Source organism: Physella acuta, unplaced genomic scaffold, assembly GCF_028476545.2.
Source record: "Physella acuta isolate Inbredline_101_S28 unplaced genomic scaffold, ASM2847654v3 ptg001122l, whole genome shotgun sequence".
Taxonomy (NCBI): domain Eukaryota; kingdom Metazoa; phylum Mollusca; class Gastropoda; family Physidae; genus Physella; species Physella acuta.
The window spans coordinates 15,341-36,399 of NW_026732639.1; the positions used below are offsets into that span (position 1 = coordinate 15,341).

A 21,059-nucleotide genomic window follows, 5' to 3' on the forward strand; every position below is an offset into this window, starting at 1 on the left:
GTTTTTGGTCTAAAGTTTTATTTTTTCTTATTCTATCTCAGTGGCGTAGCGAGGTCGGGTGTCACCCGGTGCGGCACTTAATGGTGTCACCCCCCAGAGGCATAGAGACCCTTCCCAGGGACAAACTTTCAAATTTTCGATTTGCACCCCCCCCCTCAAACTTTCGATTTGCACCCCCCCCCCTCAAAGTTTCGATTTGTACCCTCCCCCCCCCCCCCCCCCGTCGAGTCTTTCTCTATATATTTTGCTATTTTTTGCCTTGGTGTCACCCCCCTAAATGGTGTCACCCGGTGCGGTCCGCACCCCCTGCCCCCCCCCCCCTCGCTACGCCCCTGGTCTATCTAGATGTATGGCACGTCAAAAAATTGATTCGGTTTCCAGCATAATTCCATCATAATGAGTTTAGGTCCATTTCCACAGTAACAATTAATATTGCTCCTTTATAAATTAATGTTGTTGCAAGGTAATAGAGGAATGTAAATAAAATAATTTCTCAATAACTGCCTTATGTTGATAACAATGCACAAAAGGAGCATGTCACAAATTAAGGGTAAGCTATGGTTAGATGCTAATTCCAAAAGCCATGAGTTCGGATCCCGAGCAGATGAGACTCTTAAGTTGGAGAAAGATATAAAATCTACCAGAGTAAACTCCAAAATCAGTCAACTGCTTGATTATTCTTGCGGGAACAATTGCTATGAAAGCTAATCCAGAAAGAAAATCTGCTGAAGTCGGAGTCAACGGCCTATGTGGCGCACAACATAACGACAAATTATATTTGTGTTTGAATCAATCTTCCTCTAATATTACAATTACGAACGAAATTAAGAATAAAATGTTATGAGAAACAGAACATAATCTTCAACATGCAGGCCTACATACTTCTATTACTTCTTCAAGCACATGTAAATGTACTTAGTTCATTGAGTTATGTGTGTAAGATTAAAATCTACATGAGCTACTTTAAAATTATACAACATTGCAATCCGATACGATAATAGTATGTGGGGTTAGAACGTAAATCATCAACTTCATCATTTCCCGTTCGTACCCAAGACACATGGGGCAGATGAAGTAGAGTTCATCTGCTTCTAAGACCTTAGATCGTAAATACTAATTAAGAATTAAAACAGAAAATGATGAAGTAAAGTATTTCCTAAACGTTCAAGCGATACAACATTAAATATACATGTCCTAACACAAGTAAAAATCCTACACCACAAAACAAAACACAGTACACAAATAATATGACTCGTCATAGAGTCAACAATATATTTTAAACTCTCTAAGCCTTAATCTAAATACCTAAACAATCTTAATTCATCTCTTTCTGTAGTTCCGTCACAGTGAATAAAACATTTTTTAAATGTATGAGATTAACTAATATGATAAAAAAAACATGAACATAAAACTCAATATTTCAAAATATGTTAGAAAACTAATGAGCGACCAAAGATTTTATTAAGGACATAATCCTCTTTACACCTTGTGGAGCATACGGCCTCAGCCATAACCCTCATATCCCTACCACCCCCATCCCCACATGGTCTGGTGAGCTGTGGTTCACGCTAAATGTTTACAATCGAAGAGCCGGGTTTAGTGACGGCTATTAGGGGCAGATAATGTACTTTGAAACTTTTTTATACTTAGGGGAGGTAACTAAGAGGAGGCTGCTTTCACGGGGGAAAGGAGTGGGGGGGGTATCGTCCTTAAAGACCTACTGATAGTGTTTTAAAGCAAATATTTTCAGTGGCAGCATTGGTACTGTCGAATTCACAAATTATGAATTAATGAAAAGTAGAAAATAAAACAACTAAATAGTGGCATATTATACGCCACGGGTCGGCTCGTATATATATAATTATCTTCATAGACACCATAGAAAACACACAGCAGTCTAGCCACCACCCTCATCCCCACCTGTCAGGTGAGTTGTGGTTCACCCCGAATGTTTACAATAGTAGAGCCGGTTCAAATAAGTGACGGCTATTAGGGGCAGATAATTTAGTTTTTAGACGATTTGAAACTGAGCGGAAATAATAAGTTCTGCTTGATATTTTCATTGTAGTCTCTAAACGGCTGCTTTCACAGGGCGGGGTGGGGGTGGGGGAGGCAGGGGGTGGGGTAGTGTCAAATTCACAAATTATGAATTGTTGATAAGTAGAAAATAAAACAACTAGATAGCGGCGTGTGCTACGTCGCGGGTCAGCTCGTATGTAATGAAATTGACACTACATATGCTCCTGTCCATCTCCATAGGATTATAAAAGGAAACAAGTTTGTTTTATTTTCTTATTTTCAGTCACAAGCTTATTATTATAAAAGTTTTTATATTTCTTACATTTTTGCTATACGTTCTAAATAAAGTTGCCACTAAATAGGCTAAACTAAAAAATATGTGCATTAAACCCCGACCAGTAGCTAGAGTTCTCTAAAAAACAGTAAAAGGCATCTTCTTCTTCTTCGTTCTTAATTTTTAGTGTTGGCAGGGATCGAGCCTTATCTGCCACAGGGTTCGAACTCGAGACTTTTTCGTATTTATCAACCATGAGCTTTAGCCGACTCGACCATGCCTCCATCACAATTAAGGTTATGTGTCAACTGGTTATGCGCCATTGAGGCCATTGACTCCGATTTCAGCCTGCTTTTCTTTTTGAATTTGCTTCCATAGCCTTTGTCCAACCAAGAACAAACTACAAGGCAGCAGTTAATTGATTTTGGAGTTGTCTCTCCTAGAAGAATGGCTGTCCCCAGCTAACGAGCCTCATCTGCCTGAGGTTTCGAACTCGAGACTATTCAGTTTAGCAACCATGAGCTTTACCGACTCGACCACGCCGAAGGCATCGTCTAATCACGTGGTGGAGAAATTCATATAAACAATCACTCAGCCGTGAAAGAAATAATTCACCATCGACAGCCAGATGATACGGCAATCGCTAGTATTCAATATTTTTACCTCCCCTTTCATTATTGAGTTGAGTAATTTTTTAATTGTTTTAATGACTAACCTAACATCTAATTAACTTTTTAAATGAATATGTCTGGAAAGCTTGAACAACATCGCTGAATTAGAAGTGAAAAACAGACTTACATACAAAAGAAACATACTTAATAAAATTCTTATAAAATTCACCTTTGCTTTAGTATTTGGTGTGATTTCCGTCAGCTTTATGATGATCGTGGAGTATTTCAGAAACAAAACTGGACTCATCACACCCAAGCATGCAACATGACGTCTAGACGTTATTCTAATCGATAGGATAACATAAAACTGTAATTTTTGCTTCTGTTTTTTTTTCACAAAAATAATTAACTATAAAGGGTTCAACGATAAATTACGTCATTTTTTTGTGCGAATTGTACCTCTCCCCCTCCAGACCCACCTCTTAAAAGGCCTAGCACACCCTTCAAAAACTGCAGTATTATTTCTTATTTTTTCAACATCGATCTCAGATAGCATTATTTTTGGGTCTTGAACCACGTTCCAATTTTTTAGAGAAATTGGTCTCCTAGAAGTGGTCGAAATTTCGCTTGGCAGTTTCGATTCATGACAACAGATATAAAAAAAACAGAAGAAGCAAGTTAAATAAAAAAAAAATTAATATTCATTTACTCACCAAAATTCAAATAATTCAAAACCCGACTTTGACAATCCCAGTTTGACTTGCCTTGACGTTGGGTGATGACCAAAAATTGAGAATACCTTCCTTACACCAGTATAATAAATACCTACAGGTAACGTCATGCGGGAGGTTAGAATTTTAGTTCAATCGTAAAATTGTGTCAGTAGGTCACTGTGTGACTTTAAACCCCCCACATTCTCCAAAATATAATGGCTCTTTCTTCTGCATTTGCCGATCTCTCTGCCCCTTTTGAAAATACTACACAGATATTTAAAGTCCCATATTGAATTTGCCCCCAGAATAGTATGATAAGCATCATAATAGATTCTTTTTCTCCGTTTTAAATCCTTTTAAGTAATAATTTATGTCAATTATCTTCGTCGCCATCCTGATTTTTTTTAATTAGCTTTGAAATATATATTCTTTATTAAGCCGCATTTTCAAACCAATCCAATTGTGTTCTATGTTTTTTTTTCCTAATTATCTATGAGCCAATGAAACTGGTGTTTTCACTATACAGACCTATATATACCAGCTTTTATTTCAGACTAGCCTTGAGCAAGGTGAAGGGTATTCTCACCATAGACGCCTGTAAAGAGTTCAAATACAACGAAAATAAACGATGGTAAACGTGGCGTAGGAGCTGGATTATTTTTTAAGAATTTAATTTATAAAAAGGTAAAGTAAAATTCAATTGAAATGTGTACACGAAAACAAATCAAATTATTCTTTAAAGTTAAGATTACCTATTTCTTTTTAGACCTAACGTTGCATTTGGACAGATGTAGTAGATTTCATTGTTTCTTGTCCTCGGCATGTGAAAGAGATGTGTGGTCAGCACTTTGTCCAGCTGCCGTTACCTTCCATAACATGAGTTATGTACCGATCAGGCACGTTCTACTGACTTGGACCCGGATTCGAACTTGATATTCTCGGGTTAGCAGACTAGCGCTCTACCTCGTTGGCCACTTTGTCCTATCTATTTCACTATACAAGTATGTTAAATAAGACGAAGTTTTCACATAACTTTGGGGTACTTCAGACAAAGCAAGGAACTAAAATACTGCAATAATAGATCGTGTACTCCAGATAATCTCTAGTTCGGCCATTACGACTTTCTTGATTGATGAAAGCATGCTGACCAAATTGTATATGTCACTCCTTGCGTAGGCATGCAGTGTTATTGAGAAACAAATAAAGGATAGTAGAAAAAGATCAAAGTTTTTAAGCAATATATTAACTATCCCTAATACAAAATTTAATATGTGGAAGTTTGTATGTAACAGCGGTTTGTAGAATTGTATTTTTCTTGACACTTTTAGTTACAAGTCGAAATGGAACATACAAAATCAACTTTAATCTTTATAGGTTTAATCTTTATCTTACAAGGTAAGTTTAAAATCTTTATTAAATATCTTTTAAATAATTAAGTTATTATACAGAACCTTTAAAGATTTTTACGTAAATTATTACCTCTTTCTAGTGACAGTGAATATATTTTACTCTGGCTTAAAAAAAAAAAGATTTTTACTGTAGTTCACATATTGCAAACGTGTGTTTCAAGTTAGAGGTGCCAATATGTGTTTAAAACGTAATACTTTTTTATCTCTCTTAGGAGTCCAATCTCAACAGATGACCTTGACCCAGAACGTATCGAGCACCGACTGTCTGATCGCTAACACAGAGACCTATCAGCTGATTGGAACAGCTGATGCTTCAAGTAGCTCACCCAGGACCTTGGACTTTGAGTTCAGCATAGACGGCACACTTATAAATGTATGATGTTAAGACGATTTATATTTGAACTTGAGTTCCTTGAAACTATTAAAAGGATTACCCAACAGAGGCATCTCTTCGGGAGGGCAGAGCCCCCCCCCCCAACCCCGAAGAAAATCTACCAACCCCCCCCCCCGAACTAAATGGAATTTATATAGACAACATATACTTTTAACAGGTAACAGTGACTGCTGCTCCACCCCCCCCCCCCCCCCAGAAATTTTAGTCTGCCCCCAACCCATCTAAAACATTTCAAGTGCCCCCCCCCCCCACGGTAAAAAAAGTCTGGAAGAAACAATGGAGGTGGTGGGGCGCCCACCCCGGTCGATGCACCAATGGAAAACTAAATGAAATAGCGTTCTGAGCTGTTACATAGACAGTCAAAGTTAAGAAGTTGCTTTGTTTTAGAAACTTTGCGAACTTATTTAACTGTTTTCTACACCAAAAATTTAGAAGAAAAAAAAATTAAAAAAAAAACTTAAAATAAAGTGACTGGTAAAAAGCGCCTCCGACCTTTCCGTATGGTGAGCGCTTTTTCGCTAACTACATTCACACTTGTTACTGCATTGAACTAACATATTACGTCTGACCTACTTCAGTGTCTAGTCACTACATTACACGACCCTTGTCCCTCCCTCCCCAGGACTGTAAGCTGGACATGCGACGTATCTCCTGCACCCCCCAGGTCGGGCCCAAGTGCTACTGCGCCGCGTTTGACAACAACATCTACACGGTCGTGTACGAGGACACGGCCATGTTGAGCATGTCCCAGGCTGTGGTCACGCTGGTCTGGAGGGACACGTCGAGAAATGTTTTCTACAGCCCCACGCTCAGTGTGCCTCTGGTTAAAGGTAAAGGTCAAAGGTTAAGGTCTAAAGGTGAAGGTCAAATTAAAGGTAATGTCTTCTACAGCCCCACCCTGAGCGTCCCTCTAGTTAAAGGTAAAGGTCAAAGGTTAAGGTCTAAAGGTAAAGGTCAAGTTAAAGGCAAAGGTCAAGTGAACTGTTAAAGGTAAATGTCATGTTAAAGGTGAATATCAAGTTAAAGATAAAGGTCAAGTTAAAGGTAAATGTCAAAGGTTAAGGTCAAGTGAAAGGTAAATGTAAAGGTAAATTTATAGGTAAATACCTTCTTAAGTCCCACCCTGAGCGTACCTATAGTTACAGGTAAATGTAAAATTAAAGGTAAAGGTCTAGTTAAAGGTAAATGTCAAGTTAAAAGTAAATGTCAAGATAATGGTAAATATCTAGTTACTGGTAAATATGCAGTACAGCCCACGTCAAAGCGCCCATTTAATTAATGACACATCTGGCAAATGCTATCTAAAGTCGTCCTTATAATGGTCAGTGGCGCATGTGCTATAAGATGTTATTTGTAGATGTGAATCTGGTAAAAGGGAGATATGATGGTCATCTCCCTTCTAAAAGCCGACCCTTGAAAATGATTGCGTTTAAGGAAAATATCATGTTTTCATGAGAAACAACTTTTCAACTGGTAAATTTGTATTAATAGAATAAAAGTTGATCGAATCTTCTTGATAAAGATAACCATATGATATATAATTAAAACTATATTTTTTCCTACAGAGTTTGTGTGCCAGCCCCTTAAGCTGGCTTATGTACCTGGGACAGGTAACCAGTCGTGTCTGGTCTCAGGAGCAGACGACTTCACATTTTCTGGAACTCTAAACGTCACTGGCTCCACAGTCGATAGTTCTACCCAGAGGGTTGACGTCGCTGTGAAAGAAGTCGGATCCGACACGTTCAATACGGTAAAACCTTTTTTTTTCTTTAATTTAAATGGTAGCATTACTTTGTTGTTTATTTAGGATGTGGCTGTTCCCTTCCTTTTAGGGTTGGACGATACCCTCTTATTCCTCGACGATACGATCTTAGTTTTTCACAATACTATCTTTGATTTTAAAAAGACAATATTAGATTCGACTGTATCAAACGCTCTTGAAATCGAATTTAGTTTTCAACCATACTTTCTTAGTTTTTGCAGTCAATCTTGAACCCGACCGTACTGTACTGGAGTTCGAACGTAAGATTCTAGTTTTGTAACAAGGTATCTTGGATTTTGTGTTTGAGCATATAATGATCATGGGTTTTGATCTTACAATCTCAGTATTAGACCAAACATTCTTGATGTTCGCCCATATTGTTTTAATCTTTGACAGAGTTTTTCATTGTTTGATGATATAATCTTCAAATTGAACCGTATTTATTTCTGCGATTAACAATATAATTTCAATGCTCATATCTAGAATATAACAGTATAGTTCACATGACTTTTCCCCCTCACAGGTGTGCAGTGTTGACCTCATCACAAACGGCTGTTCCCCCGCCCCCACCACCACCACTACCTCCTCTACCTGCTACTGCAAGTCCTACAACAACAGCATCTACACCATCATCTACACCGGGAAATCAGCAACTTATCTCACAAGAGCTGCGGCCCATCTCATTTGGAAAGACAGCCAGCAGACGCTACAGTACAGTTCAGACGTCAGCTTCCCGCCAATAAAAGGTATTTTATGTTATTAAGTAAACGTAAATTATATGTTATGTTACTAATTAAACGTAAATTACGGAGAAACATGTGGACTCTACTTCAATTACCCCATGGATAGTCAGGCTTAAAAAGAACTTGACTTTTTTAAATTTCCAAACTAGAGATTTAATAGCTTCACAATTTATAGTAAGAAAGAACATAAAATGATACTGTTATTACAATAATGGTGTTAACTCAATTTTTGGGCAACTATAGTTAGTGCACCTGGGTCAGGCTGGTTTTCTAACAAACACCGTAGTACATATCTATTTTATCTACCCACAAACATGTCGGCTTCATAAGGAAGCCAGGTAATCCTTCTCTGTAGACTGTGCCAAATTGTGATAATTAGCTTCTATGTTGAGAAACAAGTACCGCAACACTAGAACAATGTTAATTTTAAATTGGCTAGTGCAGTTGCACCAAATATACCTGTACATTCTAAGTAGGGGGGAAAATAGTGCCTTTACTTTAGCGTCCTTACACTATGTATCACGTGGCTCGGGTTTCACCCAATTAATTTCAGACCAAGGCTTTGATCCGATCAATGCCACGAAGCAGATAAAAATCACGGTCTCCAGGTGTACAGTGTCACCTAACTAACTACGGGTACAGGTGGGGTAGACACCAGGATAATAATTTTAATAAGTATACACTTCTACTCGTATTGGTTAAACCACACCCTGTAACTGTTGTACTTAGGGGTTTCATTTGATAATTAATTGTTTAGTTACTGTGTAGACCCAAGTAGTGTCGGTAATGAAAACACTATGGTGCCTAACCCGGAACGTCCTTTCATCAAACATCTGCGATACAGCTGAGGTCATGTTGTATAGATGCTGCCTCTTCCTTAAGTGTATCAGTTTTGTGGTGTGCGGGTACGATAATTCTTGGGATTTCAGTGTGCATTCCAGACTTTTTTTCTCTGGGGGGGGGGGGGGCGCTTGAAGTTTTTGGTGGGTTGGGGTAGACTAAAATTTCCGGGGGAGTCGACACAGTTAAAAGTATATATTTTCCATATAAATTCCATTTCGTTCAGGGTTGGGGGTAGAATTTCTTCGGAAAGCCCCCCCCCCCCTTCCCCAAAGAGATGCCTGGAAGAAACTCTGCATGGGATACATCTGGCTCTTCTCAACTTCCTTGAGTGTAGTGCATGGGTACCATAAAACATGGGTAACATCTAGCTCTTCTCAATAAAGTCTATCGGACAATGGAGCCATTTTAAAAATTTATTTAGACCTCAGAAGCTCTTCGCTAGCTTTGCTCCAAATATATTGTTCTACCTGACCTATGAATGTTAGAGAATACCCACCGCCATTGTGTAATAAAATATTCTTTTCCAACTGCCTGCAGATAACACCTGACACCCTTTACTTTTAGCCTGTGAGTGTGGTCTGAGAACACCCACCACCATTGTGTAACACAATACATTGTTCTACCTGCAGATTACACCTGTGACGCCCTCTACCTGCAGAGAATACCCACCGCCATTGTGTAATCAAATACATTGTTCTACCTGCAGATTACACCTGTGACGCCCTCTACCTGCAGCCTGTGAGTGTGGTCGCTGGAACATTTTACCTGAGCGGTACCGTCGATATATCAGATAAGGACAGCGTCACTTGGCCGAGAAAGATCGATTTTGAAATCAAACTGAGTGGAGCGAGCACCTATGACGCTGTAAGTCTATGGGATTAAAGGATTAAATTAACTTAACAGATTAGGCCTATAATATTGACGAGATATTTTAATTATTTTAATTAGGTCTTTGTACTGTGGAACGAACAATACAACACTGTTATGTTGAGTTAAAATTAGAACATTTATTTATAGCTTGAGAACTTTGTAGGTAGCTAGCTAACCTTGTATTGTTTTACAATCCAGTAAAATGTAACATAACACATTTACCCATGATAGAAAAATCACAATAATATTTTCCTTAAGCTTATTCAGTAGCGTCACGTAGGTCGGGTGCCAACCGATGCAGTTAGCGAGGGTTTTATTAACACGTTTTTCTTAACTCAGCTTCGCGTTTGTTTGTTTGGTTGTTTGGTTGTTTGGATGTTTGTTGTTAAAATTGACATCGAAAATTAGCCCACTTCTGATTGCTCTAGAGACCTGAAATTTGGCATGCATGCTACTTTCGCCTAACAATTTCAGATGCAATCATAAAAACTAGCAATTAGTGACCGTAATTAGCTTAATTTAATTACGCCCCAAGGACCATAAAATTGAGGACATGATTTCTAAAGATACCGACAAGACTTGAGGCCTATTGACACAGTTACTTCGGCCCCAATCGATGTGAGCGCGCTGGCCGTGATCGTATAGTGGTTAGTACTTCGCGTTGTGGCCGCGACAACCCAGGTTCGAATCCTGGTCGCTCAAGATTTTTAGTCCGTGTATTTATAAACACTTTTTTAAAAACCACGTTTTTCATGTGTAGCAACGGACTAAAAAGGAGAAAATAAAATACTTAAAAAAAAACTTTTTAAAAAACCACGTTTTTTATGTGTAGCAACGGACTAAAAAGGAGAACGGACACGATAACACATTGTTAACGGTGACACGGTTGGTACGCTGGGCATGCTAAAATACACATAAACACGTTTTTCCTTAACTCAGCTTCGCGTTTATTTGTTTGTTTATGGGAGATTTGATCACGTGATTCGTGAGTAGATCTCCACGCCTGCAACGTAAATTACACCCTTTCTCTGTTTAAAGCGTATCGGTCGCTCAAGATTTTTTTAGTCCGTGTATTTAAAAACACTTAGTCAAGTCATACTTAATCAAGTGATTAGATAAAGTAGAAAATAAACTATATAAAAAACTTTTTAAAAACCACGTTTTTCATGTGTAGCAACGGACTAAAAAGGAGAAAATAAAATACTTAAAAAAAACTTTTTAAAAAACCACGTTTTTCTTGTGGACTAAAAAGTAGAAAATAAATTTTCATACATTTGATGACAAAAAATGTGGGTCGGGCAGATGGGTCGGGAAATTTGATGGTGAACGTACCCACGTTTTTTGTCATCAAATGTATGAAAATTTATTTTCTACTTTTTAGTCCACAAGAAAAACGTGTTTTTTTTTTAAGTTTTTTTTAAGTATTTTATTTTCGGTTTGGCGTCATCCCGCGCCACTATTTTATTATTCTACAGTTGTTTAGGCGATTATCTTTTGCAATTTTTTAAAAAGTGATGTAAGCCCCCAAATTGATGCTAAGTTGTGCGGAACGTAACCCCTCACACACACACACACATACACACACACACACACTCGACCATTCCCTGACTATGTCTAGAGTTTTTTGTTTCGATAAAGTTGTCACTCAAATCGAAATTGCTCAGAAACCGACAATTTTTCACATATATAAAGACGTTATATTGCTTTGAACATATTTACTGTGGCTATTTATTAGGAGAAAAATCTTAGGGAGAATGTTAAGTAAAATATTACGTTATATATGTATGTCTTTGGAAATAACGTTATATAGGGTAGAGTTCGGCTTGGTTGGGTGTGTAAAGTAAATGAGGCTCAAGAACTGGGGATAGCAACCCATCTAGGACAAAAAACCCTAAAATCAAACAATGTCTTTATTAGATGAATAAATTAACTCCTGAAAGAAAAGCAGGCTTTAATTGGAGTGAATGGCCTATATGGCGCTGAACAGGTTTACATGTAATACTTAATTGTGGTCGAGGAAATTCAGTCCAACAATACGATTGAGAACGAATGAGAAGAATTTAATAAGAGATAGATCAAAATGATGTGTCTGTGTCTCGTATTATGCGTGTACGACTTCAGAGCTACACTGTGTCTTTAATATTTGTTGTCTGTTTCCTCTAGGCCTGTCGTGTTGACATTGGCAAAGATGGCTGCCCCACCACCAGTGGCGCCAGCTGTACATGTGACACGTTCCAAAATGGCGTCTACACAATCAGGTACCAGGGCGTGGCTCTGTCCAAATATTCCTACGCTAGTGCCAGACTGGCGTGGAGCGACAAGTTCTACAACTCTATCTACAGTCTACCGCAGTCATTCCCTTACATCAAAGGTGTAGATTTTATTTTGTTTCTGTTGCGGTTTTTATTAACGTTTTACCGATATTATAAAACTATATAGTAGTTAATAAAAAACATCTAAGACTAGAATATCTTCGAGTTCTAAAAATTAAGATTGACAAATCATTGATAAAAAGTTTCCCTCACATATAAAGTGATCTTGCTTTGTTGTTACTTTTTGATGTGTATTTACTATTCTATAATTAAAACATTTTTAACCCTTAAATGCATACCGGTACAAATCTGCAACATACCAGTTACCTTCTCATAAAATATTAGCCTAAACATGTTTTATTCTGTGCATCACGTTGTTTGACTGCTACAATGTTAACCTACAGCTTGCGCATGTCTAAGTGACCTAGATTTGTTTTACCGCCAAGCCGATCTCAAATTTGTGCATGATCACAAGGTTTTTTATATCAGCATTTTTGGTTGGCGTTTCAAAGTTCATCAAAGTCAAATAAACTGGTTTTGGAATTTCAAAAAATATGTTTCTGACAACCTAAGGTATGTATTACATATTGTATGTGTTGTTTTGAAAATCAATTCATAATTTATTTATAAATCTTCACAAAACTTTGGTTGCAGTGCTACAACGTAATGCAAATTGACCTACTTTTGCACTTTTTTTTTTTTACTTTATACATCAGCATTGGTGATTATATAGTACCTTGTTTTTCTTCTAGTTTCAGAATAATCATTAAGAAATCAATGTGAATCAAGGTGAAGAATAATATGAAGTAGATGCTCTTGGTGATCCAGAGTATCTTCCTGGATCTCCTGGACCAGTGTGGACCCTGGATATCCTGGACCAGTGTGGACCCTAGATATCCTGGACAAGTGTGGACCCTAGATATCCTGGACAAGTGTGGACCCTAGATATCCTGGACCATTGTGGACCCTAGATATTCTGGACCAGTGTGGACCCTAGATATCCTGGACCAGTGTGGACCCTAGATATCCTTTACCAGTGTAAACTCTAGATATCCTGGACCAGTGTGGACCCTAGATATCCTGGACCAGTGTAAACCCTAGATATCCTGGACCAGTGTGGACCTTAGATATCCTGGACCAGTGTAAACCCTAGATATCCTGGACTAGTGTGGGCCATAGATATCCTGGACCAGTGTGGACCCTAGATATCCTGGACTAGTGTGGACCTAGATATCCTGGACCAGTGTGGACCCTAGATATCCTGGACTAGTGTGGGCCATAGATATCCTGGACCAGTGTGGACCCTAGATACCCTGGACCAGTTTGGACCCTGGATCTACAAGACCAGTGTGGACCCTGGATCTCCTGGACCAGTGTGGACCCTGGATCTCCTGGACCAGTGTGGACCCTGGATAAGTGTGGACCCTGGATCTCTAGGACCAGAATGGACCCTGGATCTCCTGGACCTGTGTGGACACTAAGTCTCGTTGAATAGTGCAATGACAGGTGCAAATTCACATCAAGCTCAAACAGTTTGCCACAAGTGCAACATATATCTTTGTTGTAACAAGATGAACAACTGTCTTAAAAAGTATCACCTTACTACATAATGTTGCAGACATGCAACATTTCGGATTTTCATTAAAGAACATCTTTAAACTAAAAATATTTTTTTACTTGACTATACTCTTCATATACCCACCAAAACAATATAAAAATATTTTTTTCAATCATTATTAAAAAGTCATGCATTTAAGGGTTAAATGTATATTATAAAACATTAATGAATTAATTTTTTTCCAGAAACGATTCCACCACAGCTTTCTCTGCAACCGAAATCTGTTTCCGACGAATGCCTGTTGGCCAACAAAGACAGTTTTGCTTTTCTTGGTCAGGTGGATATCACGAACGCCAACAGCGCTACGTCATACGTAGACTTTGAGGTCAAGTACGCAGGAGCCAGGGCCTTTAGAACTGTGAGTTCAATATTTGTAACAATGATCTTAGTCAGTGTTTAGATAAACAGCAAGTGTCCGTGGCGAAGGCATGAAGTCGATGTATAGCAATGTCTGTATAAAAAAAGACCTTGCATTATTATTTAATAGATATCAAAGAGATAACGTGAATTTTTCTATCATCATTGTTGAAAGGGATAAAATCTTTTTTTTTGTAGATTTTGAAAAGAAATATTTAAACTAAACCCTGAAATTAATTATTTAATCAAATATTTTCATAATCAATGTCATAAACGTTACATATCCAGAGACTTTGAAAAAAAAATAAGTTTAAGGTTACATCAATTCTATTTATTTTTATAAAGACTAAGTTATAACGAGATTTTTTCACTTTCAAAAGACAAAAAGAAACTTTGTGATCCATTTTTTTCTGCAAAAGCACTCGATACAATTATTAAATAACATTATTTCTGCCATTTATTTTACATTTTATGTGATAAAATGTAAACAACCAAAATAATATAAACATCAAATTGCCTAAATCCAATCTGTAGTAAATTCCAACAAAAATCAGTCACATTTTTATAACCATCGAACGTGATTTTTCAAAAATATTTAATGAGCCTTTCGAATAATTTTGACTATTTTTGGTTGGGCCAATGCTCACCCTTAATGTAAAATTCTACTTTTTATTATTTTAAAAAAGTGTAAGATGGTTGTTGCGTTTATTTAACGTTTTTACTAGTTCAACGTTTGAAAACCATCATTTTTTTAAAATGTATTATTTTACTAGTTCCACATTTTAAACCATCAAATTTTAAAAACGTAACATTTTATTAGTTCCACTTTTAAAAACCCTCAACTTTTAAAAACATAAAAGATTTCTAGTTCCACAGTGAAAACCATCAAATTTTAAAAACGTAATATTTTACTAGTTCCATATTGAAAACCATCAATTTATAAAAACGTAACATTTTACTAGTTCCACATTGAAAACCATCAAATTTAAAAAACGTAACATTTTATCAGTTCCACTTTTAAAAACCCTCAACTTTTAAAAATATAAAAGATTTCTAGTTCCACATTAAAAACCATCAAATTTTAAAAACGCAATATTTTACTAGTTCCACATTGAAAACCATCAAATTTAAAAAACGTCAAAAATTACTAGTTCCACAATGAAAACCATCATTTTTTTAAAACGTAAAAGATTACTAGTTCCACATTGAAAACCATCCATTTTTTAAAACATAACATTTTACTAATTCCACAATGAAAACCATCCATTTTTTAAAACATAACATTTTACTAATTCCACAATGAAAACCATCCATTTTTTAAAACATAACATTTTACTAATTCCACAATGAAAACCATCAAATTTTAAAAACGTAACATTTTACTACTTCAACATTTGAAAACCATCATTTTTTAAAAACGTAAAAGATTACTTGTTCCACATTAAAAACCATGAAATTTTAAAATCGAAACATTTTACCAGTTCCACATTGAAAAACATCATTTTTTTAAAACGTAACATTTTACTAGTTCCACATTGAGAACCCTCAATTTTTAAAAACGTAACATTTTACTAGTTCCACTTTGAGAACCATCATTTTTTTAAAAACGTAACATTTTACTAGTTCCACATTGAAAACCATCAATTTTTACAAAAACGTAACATTTTACTAGTTCCACATTTGAAAAACATCAAATTTTTAAAACGTAACATTTTACTAGTTCCACATTGAAAACCATCAAATTTTTAAAAACGTAACATTTTACTAGTTCCACATTGAAAACCATCAATTTTTTAAAACGTAAAAGATTACTAGTTCCACATTGAAAATCATCAAATTTTTAAAAACGTAACATTTTACTAGTTCCACATTGAAAACCATCAAATTTTTAAAAACGTAACATTTTACTAGTTCCACATAGAGAACCATCAATTTTTAAAACGTAACATTTTACTAGTTCCACAATGAAATCAATCAATTTTTTAAAATTTAAAAGATTACTAGTTCCACATTGAAAACCATCAAATTTTAAAAACGTAAAAAATTACTAGTTCCACATTGAAAACCATCAAATTTTAAAAACACAACATTTTACTAGTTCTACATTTGCAAACGTAACATTTTACTAGTTCCACATTGAAAACCATCAAATTTTAAAAACGTAACATTTTACTAGTTCCACATTGAAAACCATCAAATTTTAAAAACGTAACATTTTACTAGTTCCACATTGAAAACCATCAAATTTTAAAAACGTAACATTTTACTAGTTCCACATTGAAAACCATCAAATTTTTAAAAACGTAACATTTTACTAGTTCCAAATTGAAAACCATCAAATTTTTAAAAACGTAACATTTTACTAGTTCCACATTGAAAACCATCAAATTTTTAAAAACGTAACATTTTACTAGTTCCACATTGAAAACCATCAAATTTTAAAAACGTAACATTTTACCACATTGAAAACCACTAAAATCCTCATCCCACAGGACTGTCGAGTGGACATGAAACGTGGCGCATGCGCCGACCAGCAAACCTCGCTCTGTTACTGCCAATCCTTCCAGGACAACGTCTACACCTTTGTCTACAACGGAACGGCGACCACGCCCTTTTCTAGGGCTGATGTACGCCTCACATGGAGGGACAACTCACCTACACCTTTTTTCACCTCCAGTAAACAGTTGCCCCTTATCCGAGGTTTGTTGCATGACTTATTGTGTTAACAAAATTTAAAAAATTATTTATAAGAAACTGTTTTTAAAAGATTTTGTTTAAAAGATTTTGTTTTGACATTCTGTCTTTTGTCTTTTTAGTCATGAATCGAACATGTCGAGTTAAATTTTGACCACTCCTACAAATCCCATTTGTTTCGAACTTGACACGTTAAGTCAAAACTTGATGACTTCGAAAATGTCAAAAGATTGTGCATACTTTTGATGTGAAATTAAATTTTAAGTAGATTTCTAAATAAAGTAAATATTTACTGCGCTATACACACCATTAGATGCTTTCAAATGTTTAGCAAGTCTTTTAGACCGTACAAATAAATCCTAATATAACTAAGTATTTTCATTTTTTTTTAAATTCGTAAACAACGTTTATAGTAACAAGCTTTCATATTTGAACTAAAAACACAGAATTATATGCTATTCTTGAACGTATCGAATTACACACCTTTTTTCATTACCTGTGAAATTGTAACCAAACAATGCCATTATTCTAATAACCAGACAAATGCCAGATTCTGGAACTGACTTACCTGTCGCAGGCAACCAACCAGCAATGCCTGATCACAGGGGCTGACTCCCTGCTATACAGGGGGACCCTCGACGCCACTGACTACACCGTAGACGCCACGTCGCAGACGCTTCAGTTCAAAATGAAGTACTACGACTCGGATGTCTATCAAACAGTAAGTTATTTGTTGAGGGATGTTATCTTTCTTTTACAAAATATGAGGCTCGATAGCTGGGGGGGGGGAGCAATTACTCTTTTAGGGGAGACAACTCTAAAACCAACATCTGCAGCTTATAGTTTGTAGTTTGTTCTTGGTAGGACAAAGACTTATGAAAACAAATCCTAAAATAAAACTGAAATCGGAGTCAACGGCCTATATGCTGCATAATTAATTTTAATTACGTTAGGCTTGAAGTTAAATACTTAGTTGAATTTCAAGTAATAGCTAAAGATGTTTTCAAAATAAAATAAACAAATATTAAGTCAAATGTTGAGAATTAAAGCAAAATTGCAAATATGTCGTGTCAATTAATTAATATTTCGAAAATGATATTTATTGTAAATTAAAACTTTAATCGTAGGCCTAAGTTTTTGAGATACAGAGTTAGGTACCCATTCAAACCTTACGATCCTTAGGGCAGGGAAATAGAGTTCATCTGTACAGCCGAATCTACTTTCCCTAACGTAAGTCAGGTACCCATTAGAATGGAATCGACTCAGTGAAGTCCATCAGATTCAAGCCAGGATCCGAACTATAAACTTTCTAGTTAACAGTCGAACGCTCTACCAATCGACCGGGTGTTTTTTTTTTTACACACGATCATGCAAGACAAGCTAAACCTTGGGATGGATCTTTCGCAATACCTCTCAATAAAAGCGTTCTTTAATATGAATTTTAGTAAAGAATTCATTTAGACCTAGCGATCCATTGGCCAGATGTTTCTTGACCTCGGCATATGAAGGGAAGATGTGGTCAGCATTTTTCCCAGCCGCCTTTACTTTACCCAAGACAAGACAATAGATTTCTGGAAGAAACAATGGGGCACGCCGTTCCATATCTCGTAATATGCCGACCAGAGTTTCTTCCGGGCACCTCCTCATCTACCGCTACCCCCCCCCCCCCCCCCCCCCACTCCAAGGAAATAGAATATAAATAGAAAATATTTACTTGTACAGGTGTTCGCCCAACCCCATCTACCACCACCTCCGGAAATTTTATTCTGCTTCCCCCACTCAAATTTCAAGTGCCCCTTTTCCCGGACATTTTACTCCGCTCATTCCCCCCCCCCCCCGAAACTAAAATTACAAACCCCTCCCCCCCCCCTTGAGCAGTGTTTCTTCCAGAGTTTTTTCTACGGTGGGGCACTTGAAATCTTCGGGGGGCGGTAAACTTTCTTCGGGGGGGGGGGGGGCGGACACTGTTAAAAGTATATATTTTCTATATAATTTATATAAATTTCATTTCGTTCGGGGGGGGGGCGGTAAAAAAATTTCGGGGGGGGGGGGGGGGGGGCTTCGCCCCCCCGAAGAGATGCCTGGAAGAAACTCTGCCCTTGAGAACAAATCTTGAAGATTTACTGATGCCGACTATAAAAAAAAACATTTCTCATCATCAAACAGCTGTGTCAGGTCAATGTCCTCTCAGACGGATGCCCCGCCCCCTCCACCCAACCCTGCTACTGTGAGAGCCTTGTGGACAACGTCTACACCGTCGTCTACCAGCAGCAGGCCACGCCCACCGGCTCCAAGGCCCAGGTCCGTCTCGCCTGGACCGACTCCCTCGGGAGGAACAAAGTCAGTGACGTCATTGTCAATCCTCCCATAAAAGGTACATTCACGTGCTTTCGTTGACTAAAATAAGAGAAAGAAGTAGGGAACTGGAAAACAAAGGAACAGAAACATGTCTAGAGTTACATAAATATATTCCTTGAATAATACCGATAGTATATTTTATATGAGCGCAGTGTTTCTTCTAGACTTTTGTCTCCGTGTGGGTGGGGGGCACTTGAGTTTTCGGTGTGGGGGGCGGACTACAATTTCCGTGGGTGGGGGCGGACACTGCTAAAAGTATATATTTTCAATATAAATTCCATTTCGTTCGGGGGGGGGGGTAGACATTCTTCGGGGGGCTGAAGCCGAAGAGATGAAAGGAAGAAACTCTGTATGGGCGGTGTGGTCGAGAGTGAGAGAGCTCGGCTGCAAGCCTGAAGGTCTCGAGTTGAATCTCGTTGACTCGTGACTGCCCGACGTCCCTGAATCCACACCTCCACATTAGAGAGTAAACGTGAGCGAGAGAGAGCGAGAGATAGCGAAAGAGGTGAAGAGCAAGCGAGAGAGCCAGAGATATTTAAATGTGTAGGTATTCTTATGTATATTAATGAAGTATCAGCATTAGTCGTCAAATCGTATAGTTCTACTTGTATCAAGTTCATAAATTCTATTTTCATTTGGAAATAAAAAACTTGACAACACTCTCATTATATTGTCTAAATTAATGTCAAATTAATATTATCATTTAAAATTAACAACACTATCCACGTGTTTGAGTCGCCATTTTGTCTCACCCAGATATCAGCTGTGACGTCATCAACATGTACATCGTGACAGTGGCCGAGGAGGTCATTACAATCGACGGCACCGTTGACGTCACTGGGCGGGCCACCAACCTCTGGCCGCGGATAATCAATTTTGAACTCAAACAAGAAAATTCAAGCATATTTGAGACTGTGAGTGAAATAAATACGTATTAATAAGTTAGTTAACATTAAGTTTTCTAATTCATTTTTGTTCGCTTTTGAATTCCATTAACAACCTTAGATTGTCAGTTTGTGCCATTCATCTTTTTCCATGGACTTCGCGTATTTTTATTTTTTAACTTGATCGCTATACAATAGGTAGGAAAAGTCTGTGTAATCATACTAAATTTTTCAAAAAAATTCTGTTTAAAAATATGGCAAGCGATCAAATTATAGTTACATTTGTAAAAATTGAAGCCGTTTGTGGAACATCTATTACGCTCATTTTTATATTTTTGTATCGAATATAAGCCGTTGAAAAGCCGTTTAGAATTATTTTATCAATTCATATATTTTCAAAAAGTGCCCTCAACCTCTCCTTGAAGTCTACCGGAATGGTCAGGGAGATTAAAACAATAAAAGTCAGAACAATTGTTCTCGATGATAAAAATACACAATAGTGATCTATGGTGAATAGCGTATTTGTATTAAATAATATAACATCCCCATTCACCACAACACCCTGACTCTACTAATCCAAATTAAAATAAAAATGTTTTCTAAATTACTACTATATTATTAGTAATTATTTCTTTGACTTTTTCTAGTAATTTTGTACTTATTACACACAAGTAGTATAGTAGGTCCCTTTTGAGTCGATTTTGTGCAGACATGTTTATATAGTAAAATATTGAGCAGCCAGAGCAGACATGTTATATAGTAAAATACTCCAGCTGGAGCAGGTGTTCCCCTCCTCCTATTGTCTTCCGTGACGCTCCTTTACGGCCGCGACGACAAACAATAGAGTATCGATTTTTTTTTTTGAAAGATATGTTTAAATAGTCATTAAAAATAATTTATTCAGCTAGGCTTGCTTTACAATAGGCCATATTTCTCATACAGTTGATCTATAAATAGCCGTTACTATTTACTATCAATCTGTTTTTGTCCTCTGTTTTTTGTCTAGTCGTGTTAATTATGTTAAGTGTGATTGCTTTATTTGTTGTGGGTGTTTGATTGGTGGTTTTTTAATATTTAGTATATTAGAAGTATTATATTTAAGTGCTAGGTTGTTGGTTTATTGTACGTTTATGTACATAGTTGAGGCTATGGTGTAATCACGACTTTTTAAGTATTCCTAGTGACGATTTCTTTCTAA

General features: G+C 36.9%; 1 protein-coding gene and 1 long non-coding RNA gene across 2 annotated transcripts in view; both read left to right on the forward strand.

Annotated features, from left to right (window-relative positions):
* Positions 1 to 7,748: 7,748 nt before the first annotated feature.
* On the forward strand, positions 7,749 to 12,009 carry LOC131956014 (uncharacterized). Its single transcript, XR_009388924.1, has 3 exons — positions 7,749 to 7,928; positions 9,475 to 9,632; positions 11,802 to 12,009. It is a non-coding gene; the product is annotated as an uncharacterized LOC131956014 (long non-coding RNA).
* A 1,385-nt stretch (positions 12,010 to 13,394) lies between these two features.
* The window catches only part of LOC131956019 (uncharacterized), a 39,469-nt gene continuing 31,804 nt past the window's right edge, over positions 13,395 to 21,059 (forward strand). Inside the window, exons 1-6 of the mRNA XM_059320364.1 lie at positions 13,395 to 13,431; positions 13,754 to 13,926; positions 16,418 to 16,625; positions 17,159 to 17,340; positions 18,786 to 18,993; positions 19,734 to 19,891. Of these exons, the coding sequence (XP_059176347.1) occupies positions 13,395 to 13,431; positions 13,754 to 13,926; positions 16,418 to 16,625; positions 17,159 to 17,340; positions 18,786 to 18,993; positions 19,734 to 19,891 (966 nt within the window). The remainder of the gene's footprint in view (positions 13,432 to 13,753; positions 13,927 to 16,417; positions 16,626 to 17,158; positions 17,341 to 18,785; positions 18,994 to 19,733; positions 19,892 to 21,059) is intronic.